Source organism: Notechis scutatus, chromosome 1, assembly GCF_049901735.1.
Source record: "Notechis scutatus isolate UNSWTSFEM ecotype Mainland chromosome 1, rNotScu1.2, whole genome shotgun sequence".
Lineage (NCBI taxonomy): Eukaryota > Metazoa > Chordata > Lepidosauria > Squamata > Elapidae > Notechis > Notechis scutatus.
In genome coordinates, this window is record NC_142009.1 from 101,106,043 (window position 1) to 101,121,726 (window position 15,684).

The following is a 15,684-nucleotide window of genomic DNA, read 5'->3' on the forward strand; positions in this document are numbered from 1 at the left end:
TGAATGCATATTTGGATCATCTAGAAACTACATGGTAGTTTTTAAATTATTATGAGGATGAAAGATTTAGACGAAACAGCTTGAAATATTACCACTGATGGCCACAACAGAGCCCAAAATTTATGTTGTTAAGGGAGACATTTGTTAAGTGAGTTTTGCCCCATCGTACAACGTTTCTTGCCACAATTGTTAAGTGAATCATTGCAGTTGGTAAATTTACTAACCCAGTTGTTACGTGAATTTGGTTTCCCCATTGACTTTGCTTGTCAGAAGATCACAAAAGGTGATCACATGGGCCTTGGGACACAGCAACGGTCATAAATATGAACCAGTTGGCAAGTATCTGAAGTTTGATCACATGATTATGTGGATGCTGCAAAAGGTGGTTATTGTGAAAAACGATCACAAGTCACTTTTTTCAGTGCCATTTTAACTTTGAACTATCATTAAATGAACTGTTGTAAGTCGAAGATTTCCAGGATTTCCAGGATTTTCTTGTAGTAAAATAAGCCCATGGTTGACTAAACCTTTGTATAGTCTGTATCTGGACAGTTTGTTCCCCTGCACTGGGAAAGTATATGCTAGTGTATGCTATGATGTGATGGGTAAATAATGTATGTATGTATGTATGTATGTACCCTGTTTCTCCAACAATATGGCCTCCCCCAATAGGAAGTCCCAGCATGTTTTATAGGCATGAAATGAAATCAAGCCCCTCCCCTCAAATTAAGGCCTATATTAAAACATGTGAAATGGGGGAATGGTGGGGGGCTTGCTGTTAGGAAGTACTTTTGTTGCACACCGGATATGGTGCTGCCTGCGTTGACCCCGATACGAAGTGCCCCACCAACGCCGAGGTCAACATCCAAGCCGTTGCTGCCCGCCGAAGATGCAAGGGGGAATAGTCACTCGAAAAGACGGCCTAGCCATTTTTGGGCTCAAAAAAAAATACCCAGCCTTATTATATGAGAAACACGGTATGTATGTATGTATGTATGTATGTATGTATATGTATATGTATATGTATATGTATATGCATATATATGTTATATTTTACAAAATATTCTTCTTTTCTTGGAAAAATTTCTGCCTCACTATCTGTTTCTATTCACACTATTTCTTGTAGTGTTAGTATGTTAAATACAATCCTCAAATTGTTGACTCTGACGTAATGGGCTACAGTTCCTAGAATTTCTAGCCGTTCAGATTAAGCTGTGACCTTTTCACTGTTGAAAAATATTCAAGTTGAAAAATGTTCATTTTACTCCTTACATTCTATAGCATTTTCATCATTTTGAATCTGGAGCATCCTGGCTTTGAAATCCCTGAAGAGTTTTAGTGTTAGAGCAAAAGATAGAAAAAGGAGCTGCTACTTCAAGTATAATCCCTCTGGTTCTACAGTATGCTGTTGTTTGGGCATTTTTATTATTGTCTGCAGTTTAGAAAGGCCAAAAGGTTATATTGAGATCTTTCAGTATGAGAAGTTTGTGAGCTGGATAAAGAATTCAAAACTAAATTATGCTTTAAACATTTTAATAATTTGATTATGGCTGTTCAAATGTTAATGTTACTATTTACCTCTAAATGTGATAAACTAATAGCTTCAAATGTATCTCCTTATTGCTTTAATCAAAAGAAAGGCACAGTAAAACAATTGTTTATACCTACTGTATATACTCGAGTATAAGCCTAGTTTTTCAGCCCATTTTTTGTGCTGAAAAAATCCCCTCGGCTTATACTCGAGTCAGATTCCCTCTGAAAAAAAATGGTGTGGAGTCGCGGCCTCCGGCGGCAGCGACTCCCAACAGCCCAGCCGGGAAGGGAAAGGCAAAAGCGCTTTGCCTTTCCCTTCCCGAGGCGGCGGGACTGGGGCGCGCCGGCGGTAGTGACTCCTGACTCAGGGGGCCTCCGGGGAGGGGAAGAGAGTGACTCCTGCCTCCCGCTGTCATCATCATCTTCTTCTTTTGGGTTAGTGAATCAATTAAACCTTTCATGATAGTGAGATCGTTTCCCAAATTAATTATTTTTATTTTGAAATTTACCAGTAGCTGCTGCATTTCCCACCCTCGGCTTATACTCGAGTCAATAAGTTTTCCCAGTTTTTTGTGTAAAATTAGGTGCCTCGGCTTATATTCGGGTCGACTTATACTCGAGTATATACGGTAATTCGTGTATGGATAAGAATCAGAACATGTAGGTTGTCTTCTGATCCAGGGCTTATTAGTCCAAGAATTTTTATATTGATTTTACATTGTGTGCTAAGAGATTTCAGCAGTGTTATTAGTATTGATGAGAACTAAATGTTTTTGTGAATACCAGCCTCCTAAATTTTATTTTTTTAAAATGGAACATGACTTAAGTTTTCCTGATTTTCTTTCATTGCTTTTAAGCACTTCTAAAAACACTAACCAGCAGCTCTTTGACATTCCATACGAATGTTTGTAATAAAGGACAGGATAAAGTGAAATACGGCTTTAAAAAGATATAATTATCTTTACTTTGTATGCCTACAATAAAGATATGCATGTCTTTATAGCAATGGGCAACATTTTGTTCACAAGAAATCCGCCCTGTTAAAGAATTGAAAGAGAAAAAAAACTTAAGTATTTTGATATCCTTATAGCCAAATACAGATTTATGCAATATATTTATCCAAATTCGGAACTATAACACAATTGTTACCCAGTCATTCAGGAAACTATAACAAATGGTTACCCAATCATTCTGAGGCAGGTCTGTTTTACATTCTTACAACTATGAGAGCGATCAACATTTTAAAAAATGATAATACATTGTAACATGATGCCATTGTTTAGATTATGATGGGATTTTGTCTATTTGAGGATGATAACCCTAAATATTTTGTTTAACGTGTAAACCTGTAAACCTGTAAACCTGAAATTAGTTTTCCTGTTTATCCATTTCAGTACTTACTGGAAAATCAAAGCAGTGGTAGGATTCAAATTTTTTTACTACCGGTTCTGTGGGTGTGGCTTGTTGGGTGTGGTGTGGCTTGTTGGGCATGGCTTGTTGGGCATGGCAGGGGAAGGATACTGCAAAATCACCATTTCCCTCCCCATCCCACTAACCTGATTTCCAGCTCTGTTCTCCTGTGCAGGGCAACAAAAGAAGACCCAGCCAATCAGCTGGGACTCGGGAGGCAGATAATAGATGGGAGCGGGGCTAATCACTGGTGGTATTCCCAACTACTCAAAATTTCTGCTACCAGTTCTCCGAACTACTCAATTTCCGCTACCGGTTCTCCAGAACTGGTCAGAACCTGCTGAATACCACCCCTGAATCAAAGGGTACTAAAGTTAGTACACATACCTCAATCTTAAAAAACAACACAGGGTAAATGAGTAGAACACTGGAATATGAAATGCCAGTAAAAATAAGTTGTATGAAAACATAATTTTAGTAATTATGTAATTATAGAATAGTATCAGACATGTTTGAAAACCAATAAATTAATATTATCTATTACTTCTATTGATATATAGCCCCTAGAGTTGCCCCAAACTGCAAGTTGGACAGTGTATAAAAAAATAAATATTTTGAAAGATGCTTAAACAGTGAACTTGATCATGTATTTCTTTCATTAGGTTCAAACCCTGAAGTCTTTTAGATGCTCGTAAAGATAATACAAAGCTTTTAGTCAAGGACTTGGCCCGTGTACATTTTAAATAGAAGATAACTAATTTAGATTACAAATGTGTTGCTGAAGTATCCTATTGGCTTGTGAGGTTTCAATAAAACTAACCTTTCGGGGCCTTAGAATTTTATGTTCTAACTGTTAGAACATTTCTAAATTTACTTGGAATTTAAACAGACATTGTTCTATACATAGTTTTGATCAGTCAGTCCAAGCACTCCTATTGTATCTCTTAGTATGTCTGATTCTTATTCAAAAGCCTTTAGGGCAGAGGTGGTATTCAGCAGGTTCTGACCAGTTCTGGAGAACCGGTAGCGGAAATTTTGAGTAGTTCAGGGAACCGGCAAATACCACCTCTGACTGTCGATTTTACAGTATCCTTCCCCTGCCACAGCCACCAAGCCACGCCCACAGAACCGATAGTAAAAAAATTTGATTCCCACCACTGCTTTAGGGTATATTTAGTATATATTCAGAAAATTAACCGGAACTGGTTTTCTTGTGACAGTTGATAATGCTCATCATAAAGATTTAGTTATTAAAGTTTTATAAATCAGTAAAGTTTTATAAATCAGTAAATGAAACAAGTACGGGGAAAAAAACATGTTTTCCATTCAGATTTTTACAAATTATCATCAGTATTTCTATATCAATGTTAGCATGCATTGTTTATGATGAACAATGTGTTATTACAATATAAAACAAGCAATTCAAGAAAAATATGCTAAATTGATCAATATATATTAGGTGCCTGAAGATTCACATGATAACTGATCATGGATATAGTTTTAGAATAGAGTGAACACACAAATTAAATACTTCTAAAGTGATACTGTGTTATTGCAAATCTGCCTTGTTGAGGAATCTCTTACTTCTTAAGAAGTTCTATCACCATCTGATATTTGAATTTTGTATATTTGAAAAAAAAAATGTTTAGGATAGTGACACAAGGGTTTGCAAACTTGGCAAGTTTAAGACTTGTGGACTTCAACTCCCAGAATTCCTGAGCTAACATGACTGGAGGAGGAATTCTGAGAGTTGAAGTCCATAAGTCTTAAAGCTATCAAGTTAGAAGACCCCTGCATTAGAAAATCCTGTACGATAGGTTTTGCTTTAAAATAAAATATTGTAGATATTCAGTGATGTTAATTATTCAATGACATTGTGTGTTCCAGGCTCAACTAGTAGATCTGAAATCAGAACTGACAGAAACTCGGGCTGAAAAGGCAGTATTAGAAAAAGAAGTACATGACCAACTATTGCAACTCCATGCCATTCAACTTCAGCTTCATGCAAAGACTGGCCTGAACGTTGATTCAGGGGCAATAAAGGCAAAATTGGTAAGTGTTCTTGTTAAAGAAAAAAAGTATTCTTACAGTTAAAAAAAATTAAAATATTTTGTGTGCCTGTTACAGCTCTAGTTTTTACCTTGCCCATTCTAAGAAGCTCAAGGGGAAATATATATGGGGTTTGTCTGCTTTAGATTAAGAGGCCATTTTTATATGTTTATTTTCTTTAACAACATAGTTTACCATTGTGCAAATGAAGCATGTAAAATAGAAAGTTTTACATTATCGTGATAGTGTCAGGATGTTATAATAGTGAGGCAAAAAGGCAACAATGTGAGATCTGGAGAGGAATTTCTGGCATTTTCCCACTGCAGTCTATCTTCCCTTATATACCTTTCTATTCCTTAACTCAATAACGGTGTCAGCGATAAAAACTTTCTCCCAGTTTGCTTCTAATTCCTTATCCTCAAAACATAATATACTTGGTTCGTTTTCTTAAATGTTCTTGAATAAGTGGTTCACTTCTTGAGAGAACCCTAAAATAAGAGGGGAAATAGTTCTGCTTTTCTTGTTTGTGCTTTTTGCATGGGGAGAGAGTGAGAAGGATGGATGTGCCATTTTTAATTATAATGGATATATTTTTTACCTTTATGCTGCAGTCCTAGTTAACAACATAAGAAATATAAACGTAGAAAAAGAATACATTCTACGTAAAGATTGTATGGGGATGCTCTATTGTTGAAAATACTTTGTTGAGGATGATTCTTATAACTTTTTATTTTGATGGATTGAGACTTTATTCTGGAAATGAGAGATATAGATAGTAATTGTTTGGATAACTGTATTGATACCATCATATCAAATGAAGTAAATAGTGTGTAGAGTTTTTCACCAGACTTTAAAAAGTTAGATTGCAAACTTTGGGTTATTGTAGTTTGATCTAACTTAGTTTGATACTTCGGCCAATATTTCTAATTATGATACTTTTTTTCTCTCATCTTAAGTCTGCCTGTTCTTTGGAGGATATGGTAAGTTCATTTGATGCCTTCACCCATATTTAAATTCAAAACTGCACAGGAGTTTTGTATATATTTTGGCCTTGACATTTAATGACAGTTAATTTCAAATATATTTTTGGCTTTTCTCTAACTTCCTAGCCAACTACTTGTGGGTTCAGTTGTTAGATTGGATGTTTTTTCTATCCAACATGCATGATTGTTTGCTGATATTAATTGCTATGACCAACTAGAACATTTTGAAGGGGTTATTGAAATTGAGTTGAAATTTATTAAACATTCAGTTAGGCCATCGGTTAGGAATCTAGCATACCTATAATAGCAATATGATGCACAGACTCTGAACAAAAGTTTCTGTGACTTAGTGTGGTAGACAGACATTCAAAAATATGTGTGAAACACAGTGTATCTTAAAAGGATAGTTGTCTGGTGTATTTAATGTTTGTAGTTTTCTATGCCTCTCAATAACATATAAATGATGTTTTTCTATTTTGTTCTTGGATTATGGTATTCTAGATCAGGGGTCCCCAACCACCGGGCCCGGACCAGTACCGGTCCGTGGATCACTTTGTACCGGGCCGCAAAGAAATAAAAATAAAAAATAAAATAAAAATGGCGGCTTTCTTCGCCTTCGGTGAATGCTGCTGGGATCAGGGATCAAGAACACAAAGGAGAGAAGGGGAGGGAGGAAGCAACCAAAGCCTGTCCTGCTCTCTGGCTCAGCGGCTTCGGTTTCCTCCCGCCTCGTTCCTCTCTCAGTCGCTCTCTCGTTCCTCCATCAGCCCAGGAAGAAACTGCTTCAAAGAAGCCGGCAGGGTGGCTTCCTGTCCACGCAGCTCCTCTGAGCGCGCCCGTTCACCCCACCCAGCCGGCCGTGGTTTAATCCAGTGCTCCGTTCCCTGCCTGCCTGCCTGCCTTCGTTTCTGGTTGTTTTGGAGCAACTTTGGCTGAGAATAATAACTATTCGCCTCTTTTTCTCAGCGAAGCTGCTCCGAAACAACCAGAAACGAAGGCAGGCAGGCAGAACGAGCACTGGATTGAACGCGGGCGGCTGTGTGGGGGTGAACGGGCGCTCGAGGAGCTGCGCTGACAGAAGCCACCCTGCCGGCTTCTCTGAAGCAGTTTCTTCCTGGGCTGGTGGAGGAGCGAGAGAGGATTGAGAGAGGAACGAGGCAGACACCTGAGGGATGAGGCTGAGGGAGGGAGGGAGACACCTGAGGGATGAGGCTGAGGAAGGCAGGGCCGAGAGGCGGGGCTTCTCAGCCATCCTGCAGGGACTTGTCCTGAGCCACGGAGACAGCCGTGGGCCGCCACCGCCCAGCGCTCAGTTTTGAAGGCTCCTCAGCCAGGCGCAGTTCCTGAATCTGCAGCTGAAACCCTCCATTTTAAATGTCCCAATAGAAGAGAATATCTGTTGCTCAGGGTTGCAATGAGGAGGCATTGGCGCTCCCTGAACTTGGTGAGTTTGCTGGCAGACGTTTATTACCCGACTAGGTAACAACATCAGATGTTACCTAGTCAGGTAATGAAACGTCTGCAAGCAAACCACCAAACTCGGACACCCCCGGTCCTTGAAAAAATGTTTCTGCGTGAAACTGGTCCCTGGTACAAAAAGGTTGGGGACCACTGTTCTAGATAATTTGTCTTCATAAAAACATTAGCTCCATGACTAAACCTAATTACACAGTTAGAATGTATGTATATGTGTATGGATGTGTTGTTGATTATTATAATCTCCAAAGTAGTGCATGCAAAAATTGAAATTGAGACATGTTTGAATATTCTAGGAGGTTTTTATATATACTTGCTTTTTTGAGATTTCTTGTCTGTGACTTTTCTTCTCTTCTTGATAATCTCCACATCTGTCCTGATATCCAGTTTGCTATTGTTTTGTTTCTTGGTCTTTGGCAGTCTTATTTCACAGTCATCATTAACAGTTTCTTTAATTTTCTTCCATTCTTCCATTGGTTCATTGTCAATGAAATTCAGGAATTCAAAATGATTCCTGATGGAAATGGTAATCATATTGTAGAAAGTGTTTGGCTTTGTGCTTCGCTTTAACCTTACTTGGAACGTACACATGATCTGCCCTTCGCCATATTTTTGCTGTTAGAACTGAGAACTTCCATCTCCTTGTTACTGGTCAGTTTGATTTTTATGTACTCCATCTACCGTGTTTCTCCAACAATACGGCCTCCCCCAATAGGAAGTCCCAGCATGCTTTATAGGCATAAAATCAAATTAAGCCCCTCCCCCCAAATTAAGGCCTATATTAAACATGCAAAATGGGGGGGGATGGCGGGAGGGGCTTGCCGTTAGGATATACTTTTGTTGCATACCTGGATATGGTGCTGCCTGCGTTGACTTTGGCGTTGGTGGGGCACTTCATATCGGGAGACCTTCCGCCACCGTTGCTTTCTCTTCTCCCCGTGCTGCCGTGGCATTTAAAGCAATGCCACGGCGTTTGTCGCAGCCACGCGCAGCCAGCCAGGGCTCCTCCCTGCAAACAGAGCCCGGCGGAGACACTCGGCTTCAGGCGCTCCTGTCGCCGCCCAAGGCAGTGATAGTGCCCACCCATCCGCGGACAGGGAGGTGAGGCGACGGCAGTGTTGCTTCCCTGGCCGGTGGGTCCGGTGGAGAGAGCCCGAAACCGCCCATCCTTTCCACCCCTCGGCCAGCCCGTCCCACGCATCTCCAAACGCGCCGACAGCTCCAAATGCTGCAGCAGCATGGGCATCGGGCAGAGGTGTTCACTCGGCGGGGCTCAGCTCGGAGGATGCGGCGCAGGCCTTCGTCTTGCCTCCCTGTCCACGGATGGGTGGGCGCTATCACTGCCTCGGGCGGCCTTTCCCGGTGGCCCCTTCGGGTTCGGGCTGGAGGGACTTGGGAAGGAAGGCAAGCTCAGGTCGGCCCGGCTCTTTTGCTTGGCAGGCGGGCGTGCACCCGCGGCTTGCTTTCCCAGCTCTGCCCAGCCCGCATGGCTCTGGCGGGATGACTGGAGGTTCTGGCAGGGAGGCGCTCGCTGCCTTGGCGAGAGCTCCGCTGCCGGGCAGGAGGGGCCTGCCTGTCAGCTGCGCTGGCTGCCCCAGGCGAAGCTCTTCATGCTCTGCCTGGCGCCAGGCAGGGATGGCTGGGCGCTTCTCCTGGGGTGGGCCGATCCTGCGCTGCGGCCCCAGGAGATTCGCTTTCCCATGTGGGGTTGGGCTGTCCTCTCGGGCAGGGGAGTCTTTGTCGTACCGGTAGTAGGGCGTCGTTTTTAAAAGAATTGGCTTTGCCTTCGAAGGCGAAGGGAAGGGCACCTGAAGCCAAGTGTCTCCGCCGGGTTCCGGTTGAAGGGAGGAGCCCTGGCTGGCTGCGCATGGCTGTGCCAAACGCCGCAGCATTGCTCTAAATGCCGCGGCAGTACGGGGAGAAGGGAAAGCAATGGTGGCGGAAATTTTCCCGATACGAAATTCCCCACCAACGCCGAGGTCAACATCCAAGCCGTCGCCGCCCGCCTGCCCGCGGATGCAAGGGGGGGGGAATTAAGTCACCCCCAAAAAGACGGCCTAGCCATTTTTTCGGGAGTCAAAAAAAAAATAAGGCCCGGCCTTATTTTGTGAGAAACACGGTAGTGATGTCTGTGTGAACGGATACTGTTTTGGTTGTTTGAAGACTGTGCTAGCAATAAAAAATAATTGGGTTGGCAGAAACAGTTAAGTCATTATCATGCTTCATTTCTATTTCTTAGGCCACATAATACAATTATGTCTTCCCTCCAGCTATTTCCAACTATGGTATTCCAGTCTCCATCATAGGCAATTCATCTTATGGCATGTTCTATCAATTTTAGATTGGACTTGTCTATAACATTCACTAATCTCTTGTTTTGCATCAGTGGCTGCAGCAGTAATTTGGATAATTGTCTTATTAAAAATTGTCTGTGAAATCTAATTGATACTATTTGATCATTGACAGCATTCCTACCTTACTCTCTTTCCCATAGCCATCTCGATTTTGAAAGCAATGCTGTTCTTTATTTGTTGTTTGTGTCCTTTATTTTTCAAGTTTCTTATATCATAAGTAAATTATATGATCTTCCGACTGAAAGTGTCTAATTCCAATCTATTTTAATTCACTGATACCAAGGATGTCAATGTGTGGATCTTTCACTGTGTTGTGCTTCCCCCATGATTATGCTTATGTTCTGTCTTCCCAGTGCAATATTGTCTTTGCAGTTTTAGATTTTCTTTTCCTGCATGGGCAGCATCAGCAACTAGATGTCTGGCATCATCTGGTGCTATATTACCAGTCATTTTATATTGCCTACCATGTGGTTTTCTTGGTAAAATACAGGAGTGGTTACCATTGCATTCTCCTTTGCAGTGTTAAATTACATCTTGCCATTGTCACTAATGTTATCACCTAACTCCAGTGTCTTCTCGTATCTCTGCAGCTCAATGTAGGCACCCCACTTCCTTTAGTTGGTCAGCTAGAATGACCTTCAGGCTTTAGGTGTCTATGTTAGGAACATAACACTTTTGGTGTATGCTGCTAATGACTTCACTCATCCCTCTCAGGAACAACTCCCCCCCCCCCCAAGACAGCATATTTAAGGGGCACATGTTTATAATTTATAGCTATTTATTTTTAAACAAAAAGCTTTTTAGATTTTCTGCCAAATTGCTTTCTGTTATACAGAGAAATTGGCAGCGAGATTATCGAACATTTTGTGGAGGCTTGCAGATTTTTATTTTTAGATGAAAAACTGTTTTACTATGTTTTTTTTTTTTTTTTAGGAAAGAGCTTTTACTGTCAAAAGTACAGTATTCAGTTGTGCATAGTTTTGTGTCATACGAAATTTTTCGTAAAAAAACAACAATCCATTGATGTGTTAGTACTATTCATGTCTATAGAGGGAGGCTGTTAAATTTGCTATGAAAGTTATTAGGATCTTGTTTAATTTTTTCCAGGAGAGAGAACTTGAAGCCAGCAAGAAAGAAAAGGTGAAAGAAGCCCAACTTGAAGCTGAAGTGAAATTGCTCCGTAAGGAAAATGAGGCTCTTCGTCGACACATAGCTGTGCTTCAGGCTGAAGTATATGGAGCCAGACTCGCAGCTAAATATTTAGATAAAGAACTAGCTGGAAGGTATATTTAACAACAACACTTAACATATAGTATTTATGAGAATGCATGAGGAATATGGAAGAATTTGCTGTAAAAATCCCAGCTATTGCTATTAAGGGCTTATTTTAAAAGTATCTGTGGTGATAGAATATGTAGTTGTCTCTTAAAGAGATGAGACCATGAACATACTGTTTTAGCTGTGAAATAGTCCGATAGCCCTTTTCATTCTTTGCAACCCAGCAAAACAGAAATAAATTACATGAGGACAACAGGGTCCACTATCTAGCTGGTCAGCTGCCTTTTAGCACAAATACATCAAACAGAGGCCCAAATTTGGGGGAGAAAATGGCAAAAGAAAGAAGTTTGAAAAATGGGCTGAATCGGGCTAATATCTGTGGGGGGAAAACTTTCTAAAAAAATATAATCCCCCAGTGCTTCCTTTTGAGGGAACCAATTGGACAATTGCACAGAATATTGCCAACTCCTTTATTCTAAACGAAGAGTCTTCAAACTTGGCAAGTTTAAGACTTGTGGACACCAACTCCCAGAATTCCTGACCTAACATGACTGGAGGAGGAATTCTGGGAGTTGAAGTCCACAGGTCTTAAAGCTGTCAAGTTTGAAGACCTCTGTTCTAAACCTCCACTTTCCTCCCTGCTGATGTGATTCTGACTAAAACTATTGTTAATGCTTCCTCTGTTTTGCCTGCCTTGTTTTGCAGTTGTAATGGTAGTAATATTAATTACAAGGTAAGGTCTGACTATAAGAATAAGAAAGTGTAAGATAGCTTAATACACACACACACACACATGTACATATGTATGTATATGTGTGTGTTTATATAGAAAAAGATAGATATAGATAAATGTCAGGGTTCCAAGTAATAAATCCATTGCAAGCAAAATCTCCAAGGCAGGTGAAGTCCTCAAAGAAAAGCTTTATTGGAAATATCCTATTGGCACATATCTGGTGAAAACTAACTCTGAAGGCCCCCTTGGTTTTCACCTAATTAAAAATAATTTTTTTCCCCTCAACCCCAAATAATCAGTCACATGGCCCAATCACTGCAGCGCCCGTTGGTTTGGTGACATCACTTTTCCTTCCTTCTGCCAGGTGTGAAAATGTCCTTCATTCCCAGGAGAAAGTCTTGAGAAAGTATTTTATTTTGCCTACACCAGGGGTGTCCAACCTTGGCAACTTTAAGACTTGTGGACTTCCAACTCCCAGAATTCCTCAGCCAGCTTTGCTGGCTCCCAGAATTCTGGGAGTTGAAGTCCACAAGTCTTAAAGTTGCCAAGGTTGGACACCCCTGGCCTACACAAACCCAGCTATCTCTAATCACCCCTCTCTATCCCTCACTCCAGTGTGGCAACACTGAAGCTCCAAGATGGCTTCACCCAGGTTGCTTCAGGGTTGACATATATCACATTTTGTTTTCAGGGTTCAACAAATTCAGTTGTTGGGTAGAGATATGAAAGGACCTGCCCATGACAAACTTTGGAACCAGCTAGAAGCTGAAATCCATCTGCACCGGCACAAAACTGTAATCAGGGCATGCCGAGGTCGAAACGATCTAAAACGACCCATGCAAGCACCCCCAGGGCATGTAAGTTGATTTTAGGTTTTGTTTTTGTATACTTTGGCTTTTGATGATTCATATTGAGTATATCCATATATTTGATCCAATAAATTAGATAAAACGTAGAACAACTGATATTTGTAAGAATCTTAAGTAGGCACCTCATTTTCATATTCTTAAGAGGAAAGTTCATTAGAGCACTACTTACTAAATTCTTAAAAATAATGACTCTGAACATACAGTATCTAAATAAACCTAGAGTAAACAAAAAGATAGTGAATTGTTATTTGCTATTTTATAATTATCTCAAAAGCCTACCTACACTTTTTCATATTGTTTTAATTTCTAAACTAGAATCCAGATTCCTTAAAGAAGAGCCAAGGTGTTGGTCCAATCAGAAAAGTTCTCTTGGTTAAAGAAGATCATGAAGGACTAGGCATTTCAATTACAGTAATATTTAAATTTATTTTCTTTTTTTCTATTCTCAGAAATGATTTTTTTAAAATTTCTTTTATATCCTTTTGCATGTCTTTCATGTTATACTAGCCTATGTTATTTATCTAATGTTCCATATTTAAATTATAATTAAAACTGCAGAATTTCTAATTCACTATAAAAATATAAAGCTTTCCTAATTGTGTCATGCATTAAATACTGAGTAGCAATTATGCTAGTGTGTTTTGCTGAATAGATAGCAATATAAATTCTACACTTAAAAAAAAACTTAATGCAAATAATTCTGATTTATATGAAGACTTTTTGACGTATTAAATATTGGCATGCTAGGGAGGAAAGGAGCATGGTGTTCCCATTTTGGTCTCTGAAATTCATCCGGGTCAACCTGCTGATCGATGTGGAGGTCTGCATGTTGGAGATGCCATTCTGGCAGTAAATGGAGTTAATCTGAGAGACGCCAAACACAAAGAGGCTGTAACTATTCTTTCTCAACAGGTAATTTCAGATACTATACATAGATTTTCCCTATTCTTTTGGAATAAGTATACTAGAAGGCTTATTTTCAGTTTCAGCATCTGAGGCGTGTTTTATTTACCATGTTTTCTAATTATGGACAATGATAATTGTCTATTACTACATGCATCTGTGAATGTAGAATTTCCAAGAACTCTTGAATTACTCTATCCCAGGATGTTAATGTAAGGTTCTCCAATTGCAAAATTCTGTTACAGTAAAGATAGTACTGATCTACATGACATTGTTTTTTTAAAATACGATCTATCTTGTAGAGCTGACATCAATCTTTCAGGTCTGAATGGTTTCCTCCTCCCTCCCTTTATTTTCATGTGAATTAAGGAGGGACTTGACGGAAGTGTTTTCTCAGGTTACTTTCTTGGCCCAGGCTCAGGCCCTTTTATATTACTGTTGCCTTGGTAACAGTTCTTCCCCCTATCCTTCAAGAACACTCTCTCTCCCTGCCACAGATGGAATTTACAGCTTATTAATCTATTTCTGAAGGGATAAGTCAAGTAAACAGGATTGAGATTTGTATATTATTGTTTTTTCATAATCATCCAAATTCTTGAAATTTTGGTTTACCATAATTAATGAACAAATTATTTTGAATAATTTGGTCTTAGTGGGATGGTGGTGAGACAAGCTTCCCATGGAAAAGAAAGGTCTTAAATATTTATGGAAATATGCAGCTATCGGAGACATACCTTACCCCTTCGCTTCTGGCATTCAAGAAAGTCTGAAAAACTTTCCAAACAAGCATTTGATTATATGTTTTTTGGAGTTGTAACTGACACAGTAAGATTTAACTAAATCCTTTTTATATTGCTTATACAGTGCCCGGAAACTTGGGATTGGGCTATATAAAAGTTAAATAAATAAATTTTATGCGTACTGCTCATATCACCCCAAATATTCCCACAGATCAGAAGTAAAGCTGAGCAACAATCCATGCATTTCTGGCTTTTAATTCAGAATAACCAAAAAAGGCTTCTTTTTTAAAATGTCTTATTCCATTGATGAGTCTGTCAATGAAAATTCTGTATAGTTACTTATTTCCAGACGTCTCATCTTGCAACTTAATCTTTCTTACTCTTTTTTTTCCTTTGCTATTATATCACATTCTGTGGTTCTAAACATCCATTGCTTGATGTTTAAATTAAGCGGGGAAAATCAGTGCATCAGCAGAAGAGTAAAAGATGATGTGCACATTTAATTCTACTTTTTTTTTTGCTTATATCTTGCTCATCATGGTGGACATGAACATCTGAAATTCAGTTGCTTTTGTTCTTTTAGAGCACGGATGTCAAACTCGCGGCATCACATTGTCGTCACGTGACATTTCTCCACCTTTTCCCTTTGCAGAGCTGGAGTGGGTGTGGCCTGTATGTGATGCATCCGGCCCATGGGCCACCAGTTTGACACCCCTGTTTTGGAGAACCACGTATAAATTGATTGTGGTGTATTTTATACTGACTACTCAGGATTTCTTCCATTTCTTTCTATATCAGATTATCCATTTTTCAGCAGCAAGATGATTTTCATTATGTATTCTAGAGAGGAGAAATCGAATTTGAAGTTGTATATGTTGCTCCTGAAGTAGACTCAGATGATGAAAACGTAGAATACGAGGATGAGAGCGGACATCGCTATCGTTTGTATCTTGATGAATTGGAAGAAGGTAGCAATTGTGCTTCTGGTAGAAAAGATGGAAGTGGAGATAAACCATTACAAGGTAAAGTTTCTTAAAGAAACACAGCTAAAGGTCAACTAGAACAAATTATTAGATGAAATTATAATTATTAGACGAAATTATTCTGGTTTTCATATATCTGTTTTGGTAAACGTTAATTAAAATAAACCCAGCATGTTACTAAATTTATTTGCCAATTACACTTAGGATTCTTTGTCTTTAGAAAGGTTTTGCCACCTCAGTAACACAACATGGTTGATAAATAGCAGAAAGAAGAGTACATCAGAACGGCAGTAATCATTTCTGTTCTTTCTATATATATAAATAATCCTTTTCCCAGAATTCTTAAAATTATATATTCTTAAAAGCAGCAGTG

The 15,684-nt window shown here is 39.6% G+C and overlaps 1 protein-coding gene across 5 annotated transcripts in view; it reads left to right on the plus strand.

The window, feature by feature from the left end:
• The window catches only part of GOPC (golgi associated PDZ and coiled-coil motif containing), a 36,485-nt gene that overhangs the window by 4,859 nt on the left and 15,942 nt on the right, over nucleotides 1–15,684 (plus strand). For 3 of the 5 annotated variants that reach the window (XR_015750824.1, XM_026666041.2, XM_026666043.2), the window contains exons 2-8: nucleotides 4,831–4,995; nucleotides 5,949–5,972; nucleotides 10,913–11,088; nucleotides 12,508–12,673; nucleotides 13,001–13,096; nucleotides 13,433–13,597; nucleotides 15,173–15,350. Coding sequence is in view for 3 of the 5 variants with exons in the window: in XM_026666041.2 (XP_026521826.1) it covers nucleotides 4,831–4,995; nucleotides 5,949–5,972; nucleotides 10,913–11,088; nucleotides 12,508–12,673; nucleotides 13,001–13,096; nucleotides 13,433–13,597; nucleotides 15,173–15,350 (970 nt within the window). In the remaining 2 variants the exon portion in view is untranslated. The remainder of the gene's footprint in view (nucleotides 1–4,830; nucleotides 4,996–5,948; nucleotides 5,973–10,912; nucleotides 11,089–12,507; nucleotides 12,674–13,000; nucleotides 13,097–13,432; nucleotides 13,598–15,172; nucleotides 15,351–15,684) is intronic. The other 2 variants (XR_015750825.1, XM_087972969.1) reach the window with 1 other exon arrangement.